The sequence below is a fragment of the Strongylocentrotus purpuratus genome, unplaced genomic scaffold (genome assembly GCF_000002235.5).
Source record: "Strongylocentrotus purpuratus isolate Spur 01 unplaced genomic scaffold, Spur_5.0 spur5_scaffold_19, whole genome shotgun sequence".
Lineage (NCBI taxonomy): Eukaryota > Metazoa > Echinodermata > Echinoidea > Camarodonta > Strongylocentrotidae > Strongylocentrotus > Strongylocentrotus purpuratus.
In genome coordinates this window covers 11,660,217-11,675,494 of record NW_022145604.1, presented here as the reverse complement: position 1 = coordinate 11,675,494, position 15,278 = coordinate 11,660,217, and the positions used below count along the sequence as shown (strand labels likewise).

The window sequence follows — 15,278 nt, the reverse complement described above, 5'->3', positions numbered from 1 at the left end:
TCTCAGAAAGTTTGTATCATTACGTATTAGTCAAAACATATTCGTTCACATGATTGGTAATAAAGAGCTTCCATTTCATTCGTTGAGGGGGGCAGTTTCCAAAACTGGTCTTTACCTTTAATAGAACAAAATTAATGGGCAGCAGTTCTGTTAAAAATTTACAATATACACAATATTAGACTGCCCCAAAATTAAAGGAAAAATCTCTTAAAACATGATAAAAAACTAAAATATTTTCACAATATTTCCATTGACATGCACTGAATGTTTGGTAGATGTTTATACAGTGGATCCCTAGTCAAACTTGGGTTCTATACGTCCCCATACACAGGGTTTTTTTGTTCTTTTTTTCCTTCATACACCTTAACCCTTTACCTATATATATATATAATGCCAGGTAAAGTAGGTTAATTTTGTAAGTTTTATCTATACACAAATAATTTTGTTCAGGTAATTGGTACACTTGAACTAAATGTTGACCTAATAAATAATTTGACAAGGTCAACAATCGACAGTCAGGAATCAAAATTGTCAAATTATCAATATGCACTTCAGTTTATTTCAGATTTAAGGTTAGTTTACAAGACCAAAAGGTCGACAGTTAGTACTGACTCTATAAATCAGAAGGCTACTTGTATCCATTTAGGGTTTGAACTTGGATTAGAGATGATACACTTAAAATTAATACTGAACTGATGAATTTTCTGCCCTAGAAAATACTGTTCATTGCACATCGCCATCTCTTGGTCAACTTAATTGCCAACAGTGCGTAACCCAATACCTACTTCCAACAGGTAGCGGACTCTATGTGAGAACCAACAGCGCAGCTAGGGAAGTAGCACGTTGCGAGACCACACTCGTACAGCTGATCTGAGATGGCCTGAGATGTCGCGAGAGGGGATCTTGTGGTAGTGCTTCCAGTACAGTATGGCTTAAATGAATACTGGCACATCTGGCAAAGTTGGTGGTTACTTTACGCTTAAAGCCCCACTGTCCTACTTGTAGCTACTTGCTCCCTCTATATAGAAAACTTCCCCAATCGGTGCCTGTGGGTCCCCCATGATCCTCTTTTTCTTATGTAAATTGAGAGCTGAGTTAATGAGATAGCCACCTGTCATTGACCTCACTGTGTGGTCTAATCCCTTCTGGCCCAGTAGTATTGACGGTTTTTAAAGCCTCATTCAGATATGAAGCGACACAACTGCCACAGTTATTTTTGTTATAATGACCTAAGTGTAATACTCTCTGCATTTCTGTACTTCATACAATGTAACACAGAGCTAAATGAATAAAAAAAAAAAAAAATAGGACCTTTGCTGTGCAAATTTGCCATTTATTCACACCTGCAAAGAACCGCATATTTTTTTAAATAAAGAGTAATCATCATCAAAAGTGATCTGTCAGTTTATGACAGGTTCAGTGACCCACTCAAAATTCTATATCAAGTGTCTCTCCAAGTTCCTTGGTCTTGAGCCATTCGTTTCAGCATTTCATACCCTGTTGCTCCACATTCTGTGATTAAATCATCTAGAAAGCTTCTCATTTCCGTATAAGTCACAGAGCTCAGTGAATAAGCGCGGGATCTTTGTTTGTGCACAGTTGCTATTCATTTACACATGGCATATCTGAGCAAGCCATAACTACAGTCAAACCTGCTTTAGTGACCACCTGTCTACAAAGACCACCTGTCTATAAAGACCACATTTTTTGTTTCCCTTGAAAATTGTTTCTCGTTGAAACATGTACTAAAGGAACCTGTCTACAAAGCCGAGAAACCGAAGTGGTTTCTACTCAGTGCTTGTCCTGGAAAGGGTTCCCACCCAGCATGGGAAAGAGAGGGCTTAGAATCTCCTCTGCCTTGGAATACACCTGTTGAAAAAAAAAGAAACAATGGCAGTACAAATCATTTGCAAAGGTTTATTCAGGGGTGATAGTGAGCACTAAAAAAAAAGAGACCATTCGGGGGGGGGGGGGGGGGGGGGAATGGCGTCTATCAACATTCCCCCCCCCCCCCTCTTTTGAGGTAGAAAATTGGGAAAAAATAAGGAAAAATAAGGAAGAATAGAGAAAATAAGAGAAAAATCTGGAAATAGGGATAAAATTGGGAAGAAAAAAAGAAAAAAATTGGGGGAAGAAAAAAAAATCAGTAAACCGATTTAAATTGGGTAATTATCAGACTGTTTATTAAAGACCATCCAAAGAATGCATAAACTTGTAGAAAAATGTTTATTTCACCAAAGACGAAGGCATAAGCAAAGCAACTTACACAGGAGCTGTGAGTGATTGTTACACATGGATGTTTGAAGAGCTCCAAACGAGCTTCGGTAATCTGAAGAAGAGCTCAGGCAGATCTGCCAACCTCTTGAGTTAAAAAACTGTATTCTTTAATCCCAAAAGTTGTAATTTACTGACAAAAGTTGTATTCTTAAAAATAAACACAGAGTGTTAAGTTGATCAATGGCTCTTACAGTTCCTACATACAGGAAGAATTTTTTTTATGAATCATTTGTTGAATATGCACGATTTTGTCACGATTGTTGTGTTCGATGAACCAATGAACATCCCCAAATTGCCAATGTGAGATGCTTGTAGGATACTTTACTGGACAGAATGGGCATTTTGCCATTGAAAATGGCTAACACACACACAAAATACCCAAAAAATATTTTAACAAAATATATTTTTTTAAATTCAGGAATTTGCTTCCAAAAATCATATGAAATACGACTAAATCGTAATGGTTGGCAGGTCTGCTCAGGCACGCTCAACAATATTTTTGACACTGATGTAGAGTTAGGGTGACCATTGGGTTCTAGGTTAGGTTTAGGGTCAGCAGTAGAATGTTTGGCCCACGGCCTAAGTTTCTAATTTGGCTAGTGTTGGGACAATGACCGCAGAGCGCTTACCAGACTGACTGATGTACTTGCAAACTTGACAACAACTCCCGGAACCTCTTTACCATCGACTGTCGTCTCAATCGGACTGACAGCCACTGTGATGTTCTCATTCGACTTCACACCTGTGGGGGAATCAAATTGAGATGATAATCATTAAAGATAAAGACCAGTTATGGTCAAGCGATTGCATTGTGGAAGAAACGTTGTGGAATCGATCAGAAAAGGTTGATCATCTAGCATATAAGTATTGGTGTGTACTGCAAGGTTCTGGAATCATCAAAATGATAAGAAATTTGGCCCAGTCTTCGTAAATTTACAAGCACTGTACACAGAAATATGTATATGGGACTACGCACACGTGCGTGACACGTGCGTTATCTCTCACATCCCAATAGATAAACTAATTTACCAAATATATCAATTAGAAGGCGGTTTCCCGGCAAAATCGTTATCATCATGTATTACCGGTAGTCAAAACATATTCTTTCACATGATTAGTGATAAGAGCTTCCATTTAATTTTTTGAAATTGGGGCGTTTCCAATACTGGTCTTTACCTTTAAACCACAGTTATCAATACTGGGCTCGTTCATGCATGACACAGAAAACCTCTGTTTTTTTACATGCATGTGGATAGCAACTATACCGTAATATTGTTATTCATTAATGTACATAATTGCACCTTCATGCCATTGTTGGCTATGTTTTGCTTTTATCTGCGATACATTAATTTCTCTTGCAATATGGGAAATAAACTTGAAATTCGAAATCCTACCGTAGTCTTGCATCCCACCATACTTTGCCAACACGGTTTTGCCGACATCGCTGAACTTGCGGCCAAGCATGACACAGGAGGCTATGACTGTGTTCTGCCCCATCCTCTGTCTGATGCTGCTGAGTGGAGTGCTTTCAAGAGAGATTGCATCCCGGAAGACATGGCTACCATTGTAGGTTACAGAGTTGCAACTGGAATAGCTGCAACCGATACACAAGGGAACACAATAATGAGTTTAGCTCATCTTTCAAACTTCAAAGTTATCTTGTAGCTTGGGAATGTGCAGACACACTACCGGTAGTTGTTCTGTTTTCAGACCACAAATGCCTTAAAAATGCCTGGTTATTGCTCTTATTCTTATCTATGACATTTTAGGACCTAAAATTGCTATGAAGGCAATTTGAGGCCCCAAAATGTGTGAAATTTAGCCAATACGATCACACCAATTCAGCTCCACTTTAAAAAAAAATATGGTGACCGTTAATTAGTTAATTAAGTTATAATAACAATACATGGGCCGGCTGGTTGTACGTAATATAACCAACACGAAAAAGCCAATAAAAAAAATAACATCGGCATTGGCTGAAATACAACGTAAAAGCTAGGTGCTATTTTGTTTTTTCAACAGCTGCTTCAAATTATCAAATATTTGTGGTGGTACACAAATATTAGAAATCGTTAATATTTATGGATATTTGAGCCGTCTCTGAACCAATTTTGATCAAACAAAGATGGTTTTGTCATTTAAATATTATGTTCTTCCAAATTTGACACTCTCACAAAAAATTATTTTGTGTAGCACCCCCTGCAACAAAACTCAACTATCCCTTTAACTACATGTACGATGCAGCAGGGGGTCCTCACACAAAGTTAATGTGCCGTGTGGACACAAGTAATTTTGAGGTTACGCCAGCTTGTGGTTAAAATAAACGCTTTCCCGGCCTGTAGCCTGACTCATTATTTCGGCCCTGTGTGAACCTTCATCACTGTTAATGGATCATGGTTTTTAACTTTGAACTTTGGTTTAAAGCCCCACTGCACTACTTATAGCTACTTGCGCCCTCTATAGCAAACAATGCCTAATCGGTGCCTAATGGTCCCCCATGATCTCCTTTTTCTTATGTTAATTGAAAGCTGATTTGATGAGATAACCACCTGTCAGTGACCTTGCAGGGAGGTCTAATCCCCCTGGCAAAACTAGTGCAGACGGGCTTGAAAACTACGACTGTACCGTGTGAGCAAAGCTACAGATGATAATGACGGTTTGTTCGTTTTACCTAACTACTAAGAAAGCATGTGCATGCTTGTAATATGTAAATAAACAACCCAATGAGAGTATGGCTTTTATAACTCCTCTGCGAGGGACGTGGTAATGAGGATTAACGCCTTACCAAAGGGCACTAACACATCTGCTTGGTTTCGAACCTGGGAGTCGTTCAGACTTGGAAAATGTAATTATTTATCATATAGCTATTTGATTTTCATACAGCTAGCTGTATGATGAATTTCAATAGAATTCCGGAAGTGAGTCATGGGCCATGACAAAGAATGACAGAAAGAGAGTTGATGCCTTTGAAATGTGGTGCTACAGGAGGCTGTTGCAGGTGTCATGGAAAGATAAAAAGACAAATGGTTGGGTCCCGGAAAAGATTGGAACAGACATGACCATCAGAAGGGGAATCATGGAAAGAAAACTAAACTATTTTGGGCACATTGTTAGGAGATCTGAAGGTGTTGAGAAGCAAATACTGCAAGGAGCAGTCAAAGGAAAACGTGGAAGAGGTCGTCCACCAATATCTTGGACTGATGATATCAAGAAAGTGTCTGGACAAGGAATGAAAGGTGCAACACAAATGGCAGGTGAAAGAGTTGCAAGGCGTGCTCTCGTGAAGACCACAGCAGCGCTTTACAGCGCCACCTGAAATTGATGATGATGAAAGCAGGGTTAGAAGCAATTAAACTATCAAAAACATCTTCAATACCTGGTGAAATCCCATCGTTCTCCTCTGGCGATTCTTCCTGCAGTCAGCCAATCCATGAACACCAGGTTACCATCCTCACTCACATCAAAGGTCTGTACATCAAATACACAGTGTAAGGATCATTGAAGAAATAATTAGGTGGGTGAATATACAGGCAGACCTGCCAACCTCTGGAGTTCAAAAACTGTTTTCTTTAGTGTCAAAAGTTGTATTTTACTGACAAAAGTTGTATTCTTGAAAATAAACACGGATTGTTACGCGGATCAATGCCTCTTACAGTTTCTACCTACAGGAAGAATTTTTTTATTGATCATTGTTTGAATATGCATTATTTCGCCATGACTGGTGTGTTCGATGAACCAATAAACATCCCCAAATTGCCGATGTGAGATGCTTGTAGAATACTTTACAGGACAGAATGGACAATTTGCCATTGAAAATGGCGGACGCACACACAAAATATTTTTTTTTTTTTTTTTTTTGAAAATCGTACTGTCGTGTTTGCTTCTAAAAATCGTACAAAATACGGCTAAATCGTACTGGTTGGCAGGTCTGTAACAGGTCAGTGTTAGCAATATTTCACTCACGGGGCCAAATATATGTGGGAATGTGTCAGGCGTGGATCCAGAAATTCTTGTTTTTCTTTTTGCTCCCGAAAATTTGAAAATCGTGCCGGCTGAAGATGTGCTTAGTGGGGGGTGGGGGGGGGGGGGTAGTGAGCATTATTATTTTTTTTTGCTCCCTAAAATTTGAAAATCGCACCGGCCGAAAATGAGCACATTTTTTTTGGGGGGGCCCTTAAAAATTTGCACCCCCCTGGACTGTGTTGTGAATTAACTGCGGCACTAAACATTCAAATGAACACCGAAAGCAATGGAAGCGCATTTGCTACTTTAGGTCAGTGTTGGCAATATTTCACTCACGGGGCCAAACATATATGTGGGAATGTCAGGTGTGGATCCAGGAATTCTTAGGAGTGGGGGCCCAATTGTTTTTCTTTTTGCTCCCGAAAAATTTGAAAATCGTGCCGGCCGAAGATGCACTCAGTGGGGGGGGGGGGGGGGGGGGGGGGGGGGGGGGGGGGGGGGGGTGAGCACTATTTTAATTTTTTTTTTGCCCTCAAAAATTTGAAAATCCGTCACTGGACTGTGTCGTGAATTAACTGCAGCACAAAACATTCAAATGAACACTGAAAGCAATGGAAGCACATTTGCTACTTTACTTGATTCAGAAATCAAACTCTTAAAGTCTTATTCTGCTGCAAATCTAGGGTTTTCAAGTTTAAAGTAAAAGTGTAATAAATTACCCCCCCCCCCCATTTATGATACACCCTAGACGAATTCCTGCTTAAAATGCACACACTGTAGCCAATTTAAATTAACACATAAACATATGGTGGAGTACAAGAGTATTTCAGATACTGTATACGGTAGTACAATGTATATTAATGTGACAATGTTTACTTGTTTTGGTAAAGAGAAGGTGGAGTCACATACTTATGTCGAAGTCACTACAGATGATTTTCCAACATATCGGATATTGAACATTCCATCTCAGGGACGGACAGGTTTGGCCTGACCTGTGTCTGCCTGTATCTGGGATTAGCAGAGCATGTGACGGGGTCCTGTAGGGCAAACATGGGACCTCTATTTAATGCCTATCCAAGGGACTGACTTACCTGTGTCTGTCTGTATCTGGGATTAGCAAAGCATGTGACAGGGTCTGGAAGGACAAACATGGGACCTCTATTAATGCCTATCCAAGGGACTGACTTACCTGTGTCTGTCTGTATCTGGCATTAGCAAAGCATGTGACGGGGTCTTGAAGGACAAACATGGGACCTCTATTTAATGCCTATCCAAGGGACTGACTTACCTGTGTCTGTCTGTATCTGGCATTAGCAAAGCATGTGACAGGGTCTGGAAAGACAAACATGGGACCTCTATTTAATGCCTATCCAAGGGACTGACTTACCTGTGTCTGTCTGTATCTGGCATTAGCAAAACATGTGACGGGGTCCTGTAGAACAGCCAGGACGCTTCCACTCTCGACAACACCTTCCAGTGTCTGCAAACTGACCTGGCCTTCTTCACTGTGATAAACTGTTACAATTGACAGTGAAAGTGGAACCATTCGGGTAGTCCGGGGGGTGTTTCACAAAGATCCTAAGTCAAACTTATCTCTAAGATGGACTTTAACATTATGGGGAGCCATTTGAGCCCTAAAATAAAATATATTAAAAAGCAAAAATTTGAGTATTATTTTAGATTGTTCATAAATTCCACATCAAGAACATGCTCCTTCATAATAGAAAATATGAATGATTTGAATCAGCATTTTATGCCTTTTAAAATAACTTTTATAAAATATTTTACATACATACATACATACAGTTGTCTTTTATATAGCGCAACATCCAACGAATTGCTCGAAGCGCTTTACAGAAATAATGACATAGTAAACACAAGATAATACATGTATAAAAGAGTAATTATAATAACAAACAAAAATATTAGAATTACAATTTACTTATTGAAGAGGTACGTTTTTAGTTTTTTCTTGAAAATTTCAACTGAGGGAGAGGTACGGAGGTCGAAAGGGAGGGTATTCCAAATTTTGGGGCCATAATAAAAGAAACTACACTCCCCCGATCTTGAATTGATACGTGGTAATCGGAGGAGCGTGGGGTCGTTAGAAGAGCGGAGGTTGTATTGAAGTCTAGGAGGAGTATGTAGAAGCACAGACAGATACATTGGTGCACAATTATTCAAACATTGGTAGACAATTAGGGAAACTTTGTATATGATTCTGTTATTTACGGTTAACCAGTGTAATTGCTTAAGTAGAGGAGATGCTGATTCATACCTGCTCCCTCCCAAAACAACCCGGGCAGCACGATTTTGGATTCGTTGTAATCTTTGAATGTCTGTCACATTAGCATTCAAAAGAAGAGAGTTGGCATAGTCTATTCTACTGAGGATTAATGATCTTACGACATGATGGCACGCATCAGAGGTCAACAGATTCTTGATTCTAGAAATATTGTACAAATGAAAGTTAAGCGATTTACACAAAGCAGTAATTTGTTTAGACATGGACATTGAAGATTGAAAGAAAATACCTAAGTTTTTGACATTGTCAGACATTTGTACTCTACCATTTCCTATGTTTATACTTATATCACGCGGTAAGTGATGTCTAAGCTTTGGTGACATGGCCAGCAGTAGTTCCGTCTTTCCTTCGTTCAGTTTGAGTTTATTTAAGGTCATCCATATACTAATTTCAGAGATACATTGTTCCAGTTTACTTATTTCTTCTTGAAAATTTGCAAGACTTTTGGGGTTGAAACTTGTGTATATTTGTGTGTCGTCAGCATACATATGATATCTAAGACCGTAGCGACTAATAATTCTTCCCAAAGGTTTGACGTATAGCGTAAAAAGGAGCGGGCCGAGTACGGACCCTTGTGGAACTCCATAATCTAAAGTATGAACATCAGAGTAAGTGCTATCTATGCGAACCCGATAGGTCCGACAGTTAAGATACGACCGAAACCACTGCAGAGCCGTGTCACGTATTCCAAATTCTGAGGAAAGCCTATCAATCAAAAACCCGTGGTCAATGGTATCAAAGGCTGCGCTTAAATCTAATAAAACTAATATCACACCACGCCTTTTATCAATTTCACATAGAATATCATTTCTAACACGGGTTAGTGCAGATTCAGTACTATGATGTCTCCTGTATGCCGACTGAAATTCATCTTGTAAGCTAAGCTCTTCGACATGGGCTGTCAGTTTTGAGGACACCACGAGCTCAATCACCTTGGATATGTAAGCAAGATTAGATACAGGCCTATAGTTTTTAAGTTCCGAAGAATCCAACGAAGATTTTTTCAGGTGAGGAAAAACTATTGCATATTTAAGTTTGTCAGGGAAAACTCCATTCACTAACGAGCAGTTTATGATTGACGTGATAACGGGTACCATTACCTCTGAATTAGCTTTAAGCAGCCAGGTTGGCATGACATCCAGGTCACAGGACTTGTTTGCAGACTTCTTTATGACCCTCTTCACATCTTCATCGCTGACTGGTGTTAAAGCCAGCAGTAAGTCGTCATCCGCTACTGGACCAAGAGGAGGAACATTATCCGGATCTGGAACAGTCCACACTGTTTGCTGATTAGGTGGATGTGCATCAAGTAACCGTCTGATACTCCTAACCTTGCCCTCAAAGAAATTGGCAAAATCATTGCAGAGGCGAAGCGGTTCATCGGACACTGGGAGGACATGCTTTGAACGACCCAGTAATGAACTGACTGTTGAAAACATATTCCTGCAGTTAGACTCAAGAATAACATTTGTGTAATAATTACGCTTAGCTTTCCGAATGATAACATTTAGCTTATTCTTTTGATTAATGTAATTCTGTCGATCCGAAACAAGTTTGGATTTTCTCCATTTTGACTCCAGCGCTCTCTTTAGTTGTCGACTTGCCATCACACTGTCATCATACCACGGAGCACATGGTCTTTGTTTCCGTCTTCGCGTCGTTTCTGGGCAATGTTGATTCAGCACTCCCTGGACAGCACCATACAAGGAAGTCAGCATGTCGTTTACATCACTCTCCGGAAAATCCGCAAAACGTGATGAAAGATCAGCTAGAAACTTCTCACTGTCAATCTGGCGATAGTTTCTGGATTTGATAAGCACTCTGTCAGTACTCGAAGGGGGTGTCTGGATATTCAGATTGCAACGCACTACAAAGTGGTCTGACATGCCTTTGTCAATGACGTTGTAATTGCAGACTATGTCATCTCCAGTCTTCGTAATGACCAAGTCCAGCGTGTGATCACCATCATGAGTAGGTTCTTCAACGAGCTGGGAGAAGCCAGATGAAGTGACTGATTCCAGAAACTGGCGTGGGGTCGGTAGATGTGCCTTATCAACGTGTACATTGAAGTCCCCGAGAATGATGACGCGACTGCCCAACATTGAACATAAGCCTAAGAATTCATCAATCTCATCGAGAAAGGCCTTTACTGTAAAGCCATTAGTCGTAGAAGGTGGAGGCCTATATACGGCAATGATACGATACTGTTCACACCTGTCTACAACACAGGCAAATTCAAAAGTTTTAGGGGAAAATTCAATCTGCTTCAGTCTGAGATCTAGGTGAGTTCTAAACAGAAAACCCAAACCTCCATGAGCATCACCATGACGAGCAACATTGTGAAAGGAAAAATCGGGGTGGCGACAATTCGGTTATGACAGTAGGATCACTTTCACGGAGCCATGTCTCTGTAATGACCATGATGTCAACATCATTTTGAAGTACATAGTCATATAGTTCAGTGGTTTTATTCCTCACAGATCTGGCATTCCATAGATGAAGTGCTACAGGTGACGGAGCATTTGATAGAGTCTCTACAAGTTTAAGATTCTCGAAGTTAACACCATTCCGCCTTTCATGCGTGTACGAATTTCGAGTGTGGGGCCGAACACAAACTGGAATCGGACAGTGAGCAACTTTCTTTCTTTCATCATTTCCATCAACAACTGGTCCGAGTCGTGTTCCAGAAAGTTGACTCCTTAACCAGGCTTTCGTCTTAACACCTCCCCTGGTACCCCTTTTAGTTGGAGGTTTGCAACTAATACCTAGGGCTTTCACTTTGTCATATACATCACTTGGAAGTCGCTGATAACCAGCGATGTTCTTTAAGCGGTGTAGTTCTGAACCAGTGAAAGTTGTCCGTTGAGGGTAGTACAACTGTTTACATTTCTGTGAGGTGTCACTGTCAATTGTAGTTGGTCCAGGGTTGGGGTTGATGTCCCCTGCTTTGAACAGTTCAAGTTGAAAAGTTGAATGGCTATTTGCATAATAGGCTATTCTAGTCTTTATGTAGTTCTTTCGGACAAAAGCTTGCCCAAATGAAGCTTCTTGGTTTGACTGATAGATGGTGCACAGTTGTGAATCAGTCAGGCAGACGCTAAAGCCTAGAATAATAGCCAGGAGGACATTGAAATTGATCATGGTGAAAATTTTCAGAGATGCTAGCTAATAGCTTTCCAAAATTGTTAAGTCCAACTTAGAGATAAGTTCAACTTAGGATCTTTGTGAAACACACCCCCTGGGCATAGTGCACTGAGAGAGATACAGCATGTCCACATAGGCACATACAAAACAATTTATCCCGAAACTCTATAACGAAACGTTGTATAAAGAATCATCGTATAAATTTCAGAGTGTCCACACACAAGAAACGTTGTATAAATAATCATCATATAAATTCCAGGATGTCCACACACAGAAGATAGTAATCCTGAAACTCTACAGCGAAATGCCATATAGGTGCGCAGTTTCCAACTGCGGTCATGAAATGGAAGCGGAAATGAGAGGTCAGGTCTCCTTTCGCGAGAGGTCATGTTAAGCCCCGCCCACTTAGTTACACTAGTTACGTCCACACACAACACCTTCCGTGATTAGGCGTGATTCTTTACTGAGTTCTAGTTCGAAACGATGCCCAAACCTACGTTTCATTATACGACGTATCGTTAGTGAGCGTCCACACACACAATTTCATCGTATAACTATCGCGAAACGGTATAGCTAATCACGCCTAATCACGGAAAATGTTGTGTGTGGACAGGGGGATAGTTGTGGCATGCTCACACAAATGGGGTCAAAGGTCATTTGGTGGGGCTCCAAACAGTTCTCTCCCATAGAGATTGTACGTGGGACGGAATTATTCTGAGCTCCATGAAGGCATGAACTGACCTTTGAGTGGGCGTGTGTCGCAACTATCTCTCTCAGTACACTATGGTCCTAGCTGGGCTCCATTTCATAAAACTTGACCCCCCCCCCCCCCCCCCTTTTGAGTAAGAAAAATTGGGAAATAATAGGGAAAATAAGGAAGAATAGAGAAAATAAGGGTAAAATCAGGAGAGAAAAAAATCAGGTAAAAAAAATAATTAAACAAAATAATCAGAAAAAAATTGGGAAAACAAATAATCAGGAAACCAATTTAAATCAGGTTTTTATCAGGCCTATGACACTAATCTACACTGGGTTAATAAGTTGACATGCAATCATTCCTAATGTAAACAGGTACTCAATTTTGTACTTAGCTTTAGGAAAGTGAACTATTTACAGCAAATTAATAACCGTTATCAACAAATACCTTTGTGGTTGCCTGAGTTGTAAGCATGGCGCAGCAGTTATCCTTCAGCCTGATCTGAACCTTGATACTGTCACCAGAAACTATGCCACCCCCGTAATTAATGGAGTAGACCCACTGGCAATTGGAAGAGCTGGCATGACTTGGGAGCATCAACTTCACCTGCAGGGGTGTCCAGAAAATCACACACAAAAGAAGTTATGAAGGATTGCTATATGGACTCAGAATCGTCAACCACAAGCTGCATCTTGAAACTATGCCACCCCGTTATTAATGGAGTAGACCCACTTGGAGTAGATACATTGGAGGAGCTGGCATGACTTGGAAGCATCAACTTCACCTACAGGGGTGTCCAGAAAATCACCACATAAACAAATGTTGGATGCGAGTTCACCAACATTGAACAGCCCATTACCGGTATCATGGAGATATCCATGACGGTATGATGCTATGTCCCTTTTGCAGCCAACGTCGAATTCTGTAGAACTTTGAATTATGAATATGTCATGTACATGTATGTCCTATCTGTGAAATTTAAACATTAGCATTCAAATTATGCAAGGAAACATGTTAACCTCCTAGACTTTAAATTCACTGTCAGACACTATTGAGTGACTGACTGACATCTTAACAAATGCAGACGTTTCTGAAAAGATAACGTTACTCTCGAGAAATGAAATATAACTGATTCAGGAGAAGTAGCAAACATTTTCAGTAATTATTTCAATGTGCTGTGAAAAGATTAAACAACAATTTTGGTGCATCAAGTGATGAAGTGATAACCACAAAATGCAGTACAGCTGAAGATAGTCTGTCGGAACGCAGAGAATTGTTTGATCTGCCAGTCATTGATAGCAAATTTGTACAGAAAGAAATTAAGGGTTTTCCGATAACTAAAGGCTACAGGGAATGATGGATTAAGTGTTAAGATTTTTAAATATATTTGTAACATAAATTAACATTGTCATAGATACTCTGACGTATTTATACAATCTGTCACTGACAACGTGTGTAGTAGTACCTGCTGCATGGAAAATAGCAAAGAGTACAACCCATCTTTAAGAGTGGAGATAGATTTCAAGTATCTATTTATACTAGGCCGATAGCCATTCTCCCCGTCTTATCCACAATAATAGAAAAGGCAGTGAATATGAATCTCCTGGAATATCTGTCAGAAAAACGACTACTTAACCCCAAACAGTTCGGTTTTCGACCTAATCATTCATATGAGACCGCCCTCACCTGTATGGTCGATTCAATGAATTAGCATTGAATGTTGATAAGGGGTATGTGAATGGATTAGCACTTATTGACTTACGAAAAGCATTTGACATGGTAGATCACCGTATTCTCATAATAAAGTAAATTAGCTAACTACGGCTATTCTGATAAATGTCTTACTCTATCTTAATGACAGGAAACGATATGTTTCACTGCAAAATAAAAAGTCAAACATCATGAATGTCAACACAGGAGTGGCTCAGGGTTCAATCCTTGGGGCCCCTCCTGTTTACAGTCATGATAAACGATCTTCCCACGCATATACGCATATAAGTAAAGGGAATGTTTACATGTAAATGCTAGCGGATGACACAACAATATCCGTTTATGGAAACAGTCCAACAGATATTGAAATCCAGCGCAGCTGAATATATTTGTATAAAGCTCAAACAGACATCACATCATCGTACGAACTGACCATCAAAGGACAATTGAGGGCGTTTTGGTTTACGGTAAGCAAATAGACATCAGGCACAAAAACGAGAAAGGACAAACTCAAACAGACATCACATCATCGTACGAACTGACCCTCAAAGGACAACAGAGGGCGTTTTGGTTTACGGTAAGCAAATAGACATCAGGCATGAAAACGAGAAAGGATAAACTCAAACAGACATCACATCATCGTACGAACTGACCATCAAAGGACATCAAAGGACAACAGAGGGCGTTTTGGTTTACGGTAAGCAAATAGACATCAGGCACGAAAACGAGAAAGGATAAACTCAAACAGACATCACATCATCGTACGAACTGACCCTCAACGGACGACAGAGGGCGTTTTGGTTTACGATAAGCAAATAGACATCAGGCACGAAAACGAGAAAGGATAAACTCAAACTGACTGAATTCACTGACTCGGCGCCCGTACCGGGTCGCTGCACTGCATTGCATGATTGTACTGCCCAATTTGATTGAGTGATGTGAGTACAACTAATCGAATATTCAACTAATCAAACTAGATCTATATCTACTGTATTATCATTATTCATTCCGAGTAGAATATCCAATTTGATTTAGTGAGTAAACTAGACCTAGATCTATATCTACTGTAGCTAGATCTACATATAGATGTACTTATAGTTATACTTATCATAATCAGATAATTATATTTTACTCCTGAAAGTCAAAGACTTTATAAATAGCTAGATCTAACGTAAGGGCCTA

General features: G+C 39.9%; 1 protein-coding gene across 1 annotated transcript in view; it reads right to left on the bottom strand.

Moving 5' to 3' along the window:
- Nucleotides 1–1,312: 1,312 nt before the first annotated feature.
- The window catches only part of LOC100888862 (urease accessory protein D), a 29,059-nt gene continuing 15,093 nt past the window's right edge, over nucleotides 1,313–15,278 (bottom strand). The window contains exons 3-8 of the mRNA XM_030990308.1: nucleotides 12,834–12,992; nucleotides 7,628–7,756; nucleotides 5,654–5,745; nucleotides 3,672–3,871; nucleotides 2,907–3,019; nucleotides 1,313–1,869 (exon numbers count right to left, since the gene is read on the bottom strand). Coding sequence (XP_030846168.1) covers nucleotides 1,792–1,869; nucleotides 2,907–3,019; nucleotides 3,672–3,871; nucleotides 5,654–5,745; nucleotides 7,628–7,756; nucleotides 12,834–12,992 — 771 coding nt within the window. The 3' untranslated portion in view covers nucleotides 1,313–1,791. The remainder of the gene's footprint in view (nucleotides 1,870–2,906; nucleotides 3,020–3,671; nucleotides 3,872–5,653; nucleotides 5,746–7,627; nucleotides 7,757–12,833; nucleotides 12,993–15,278) is intronic.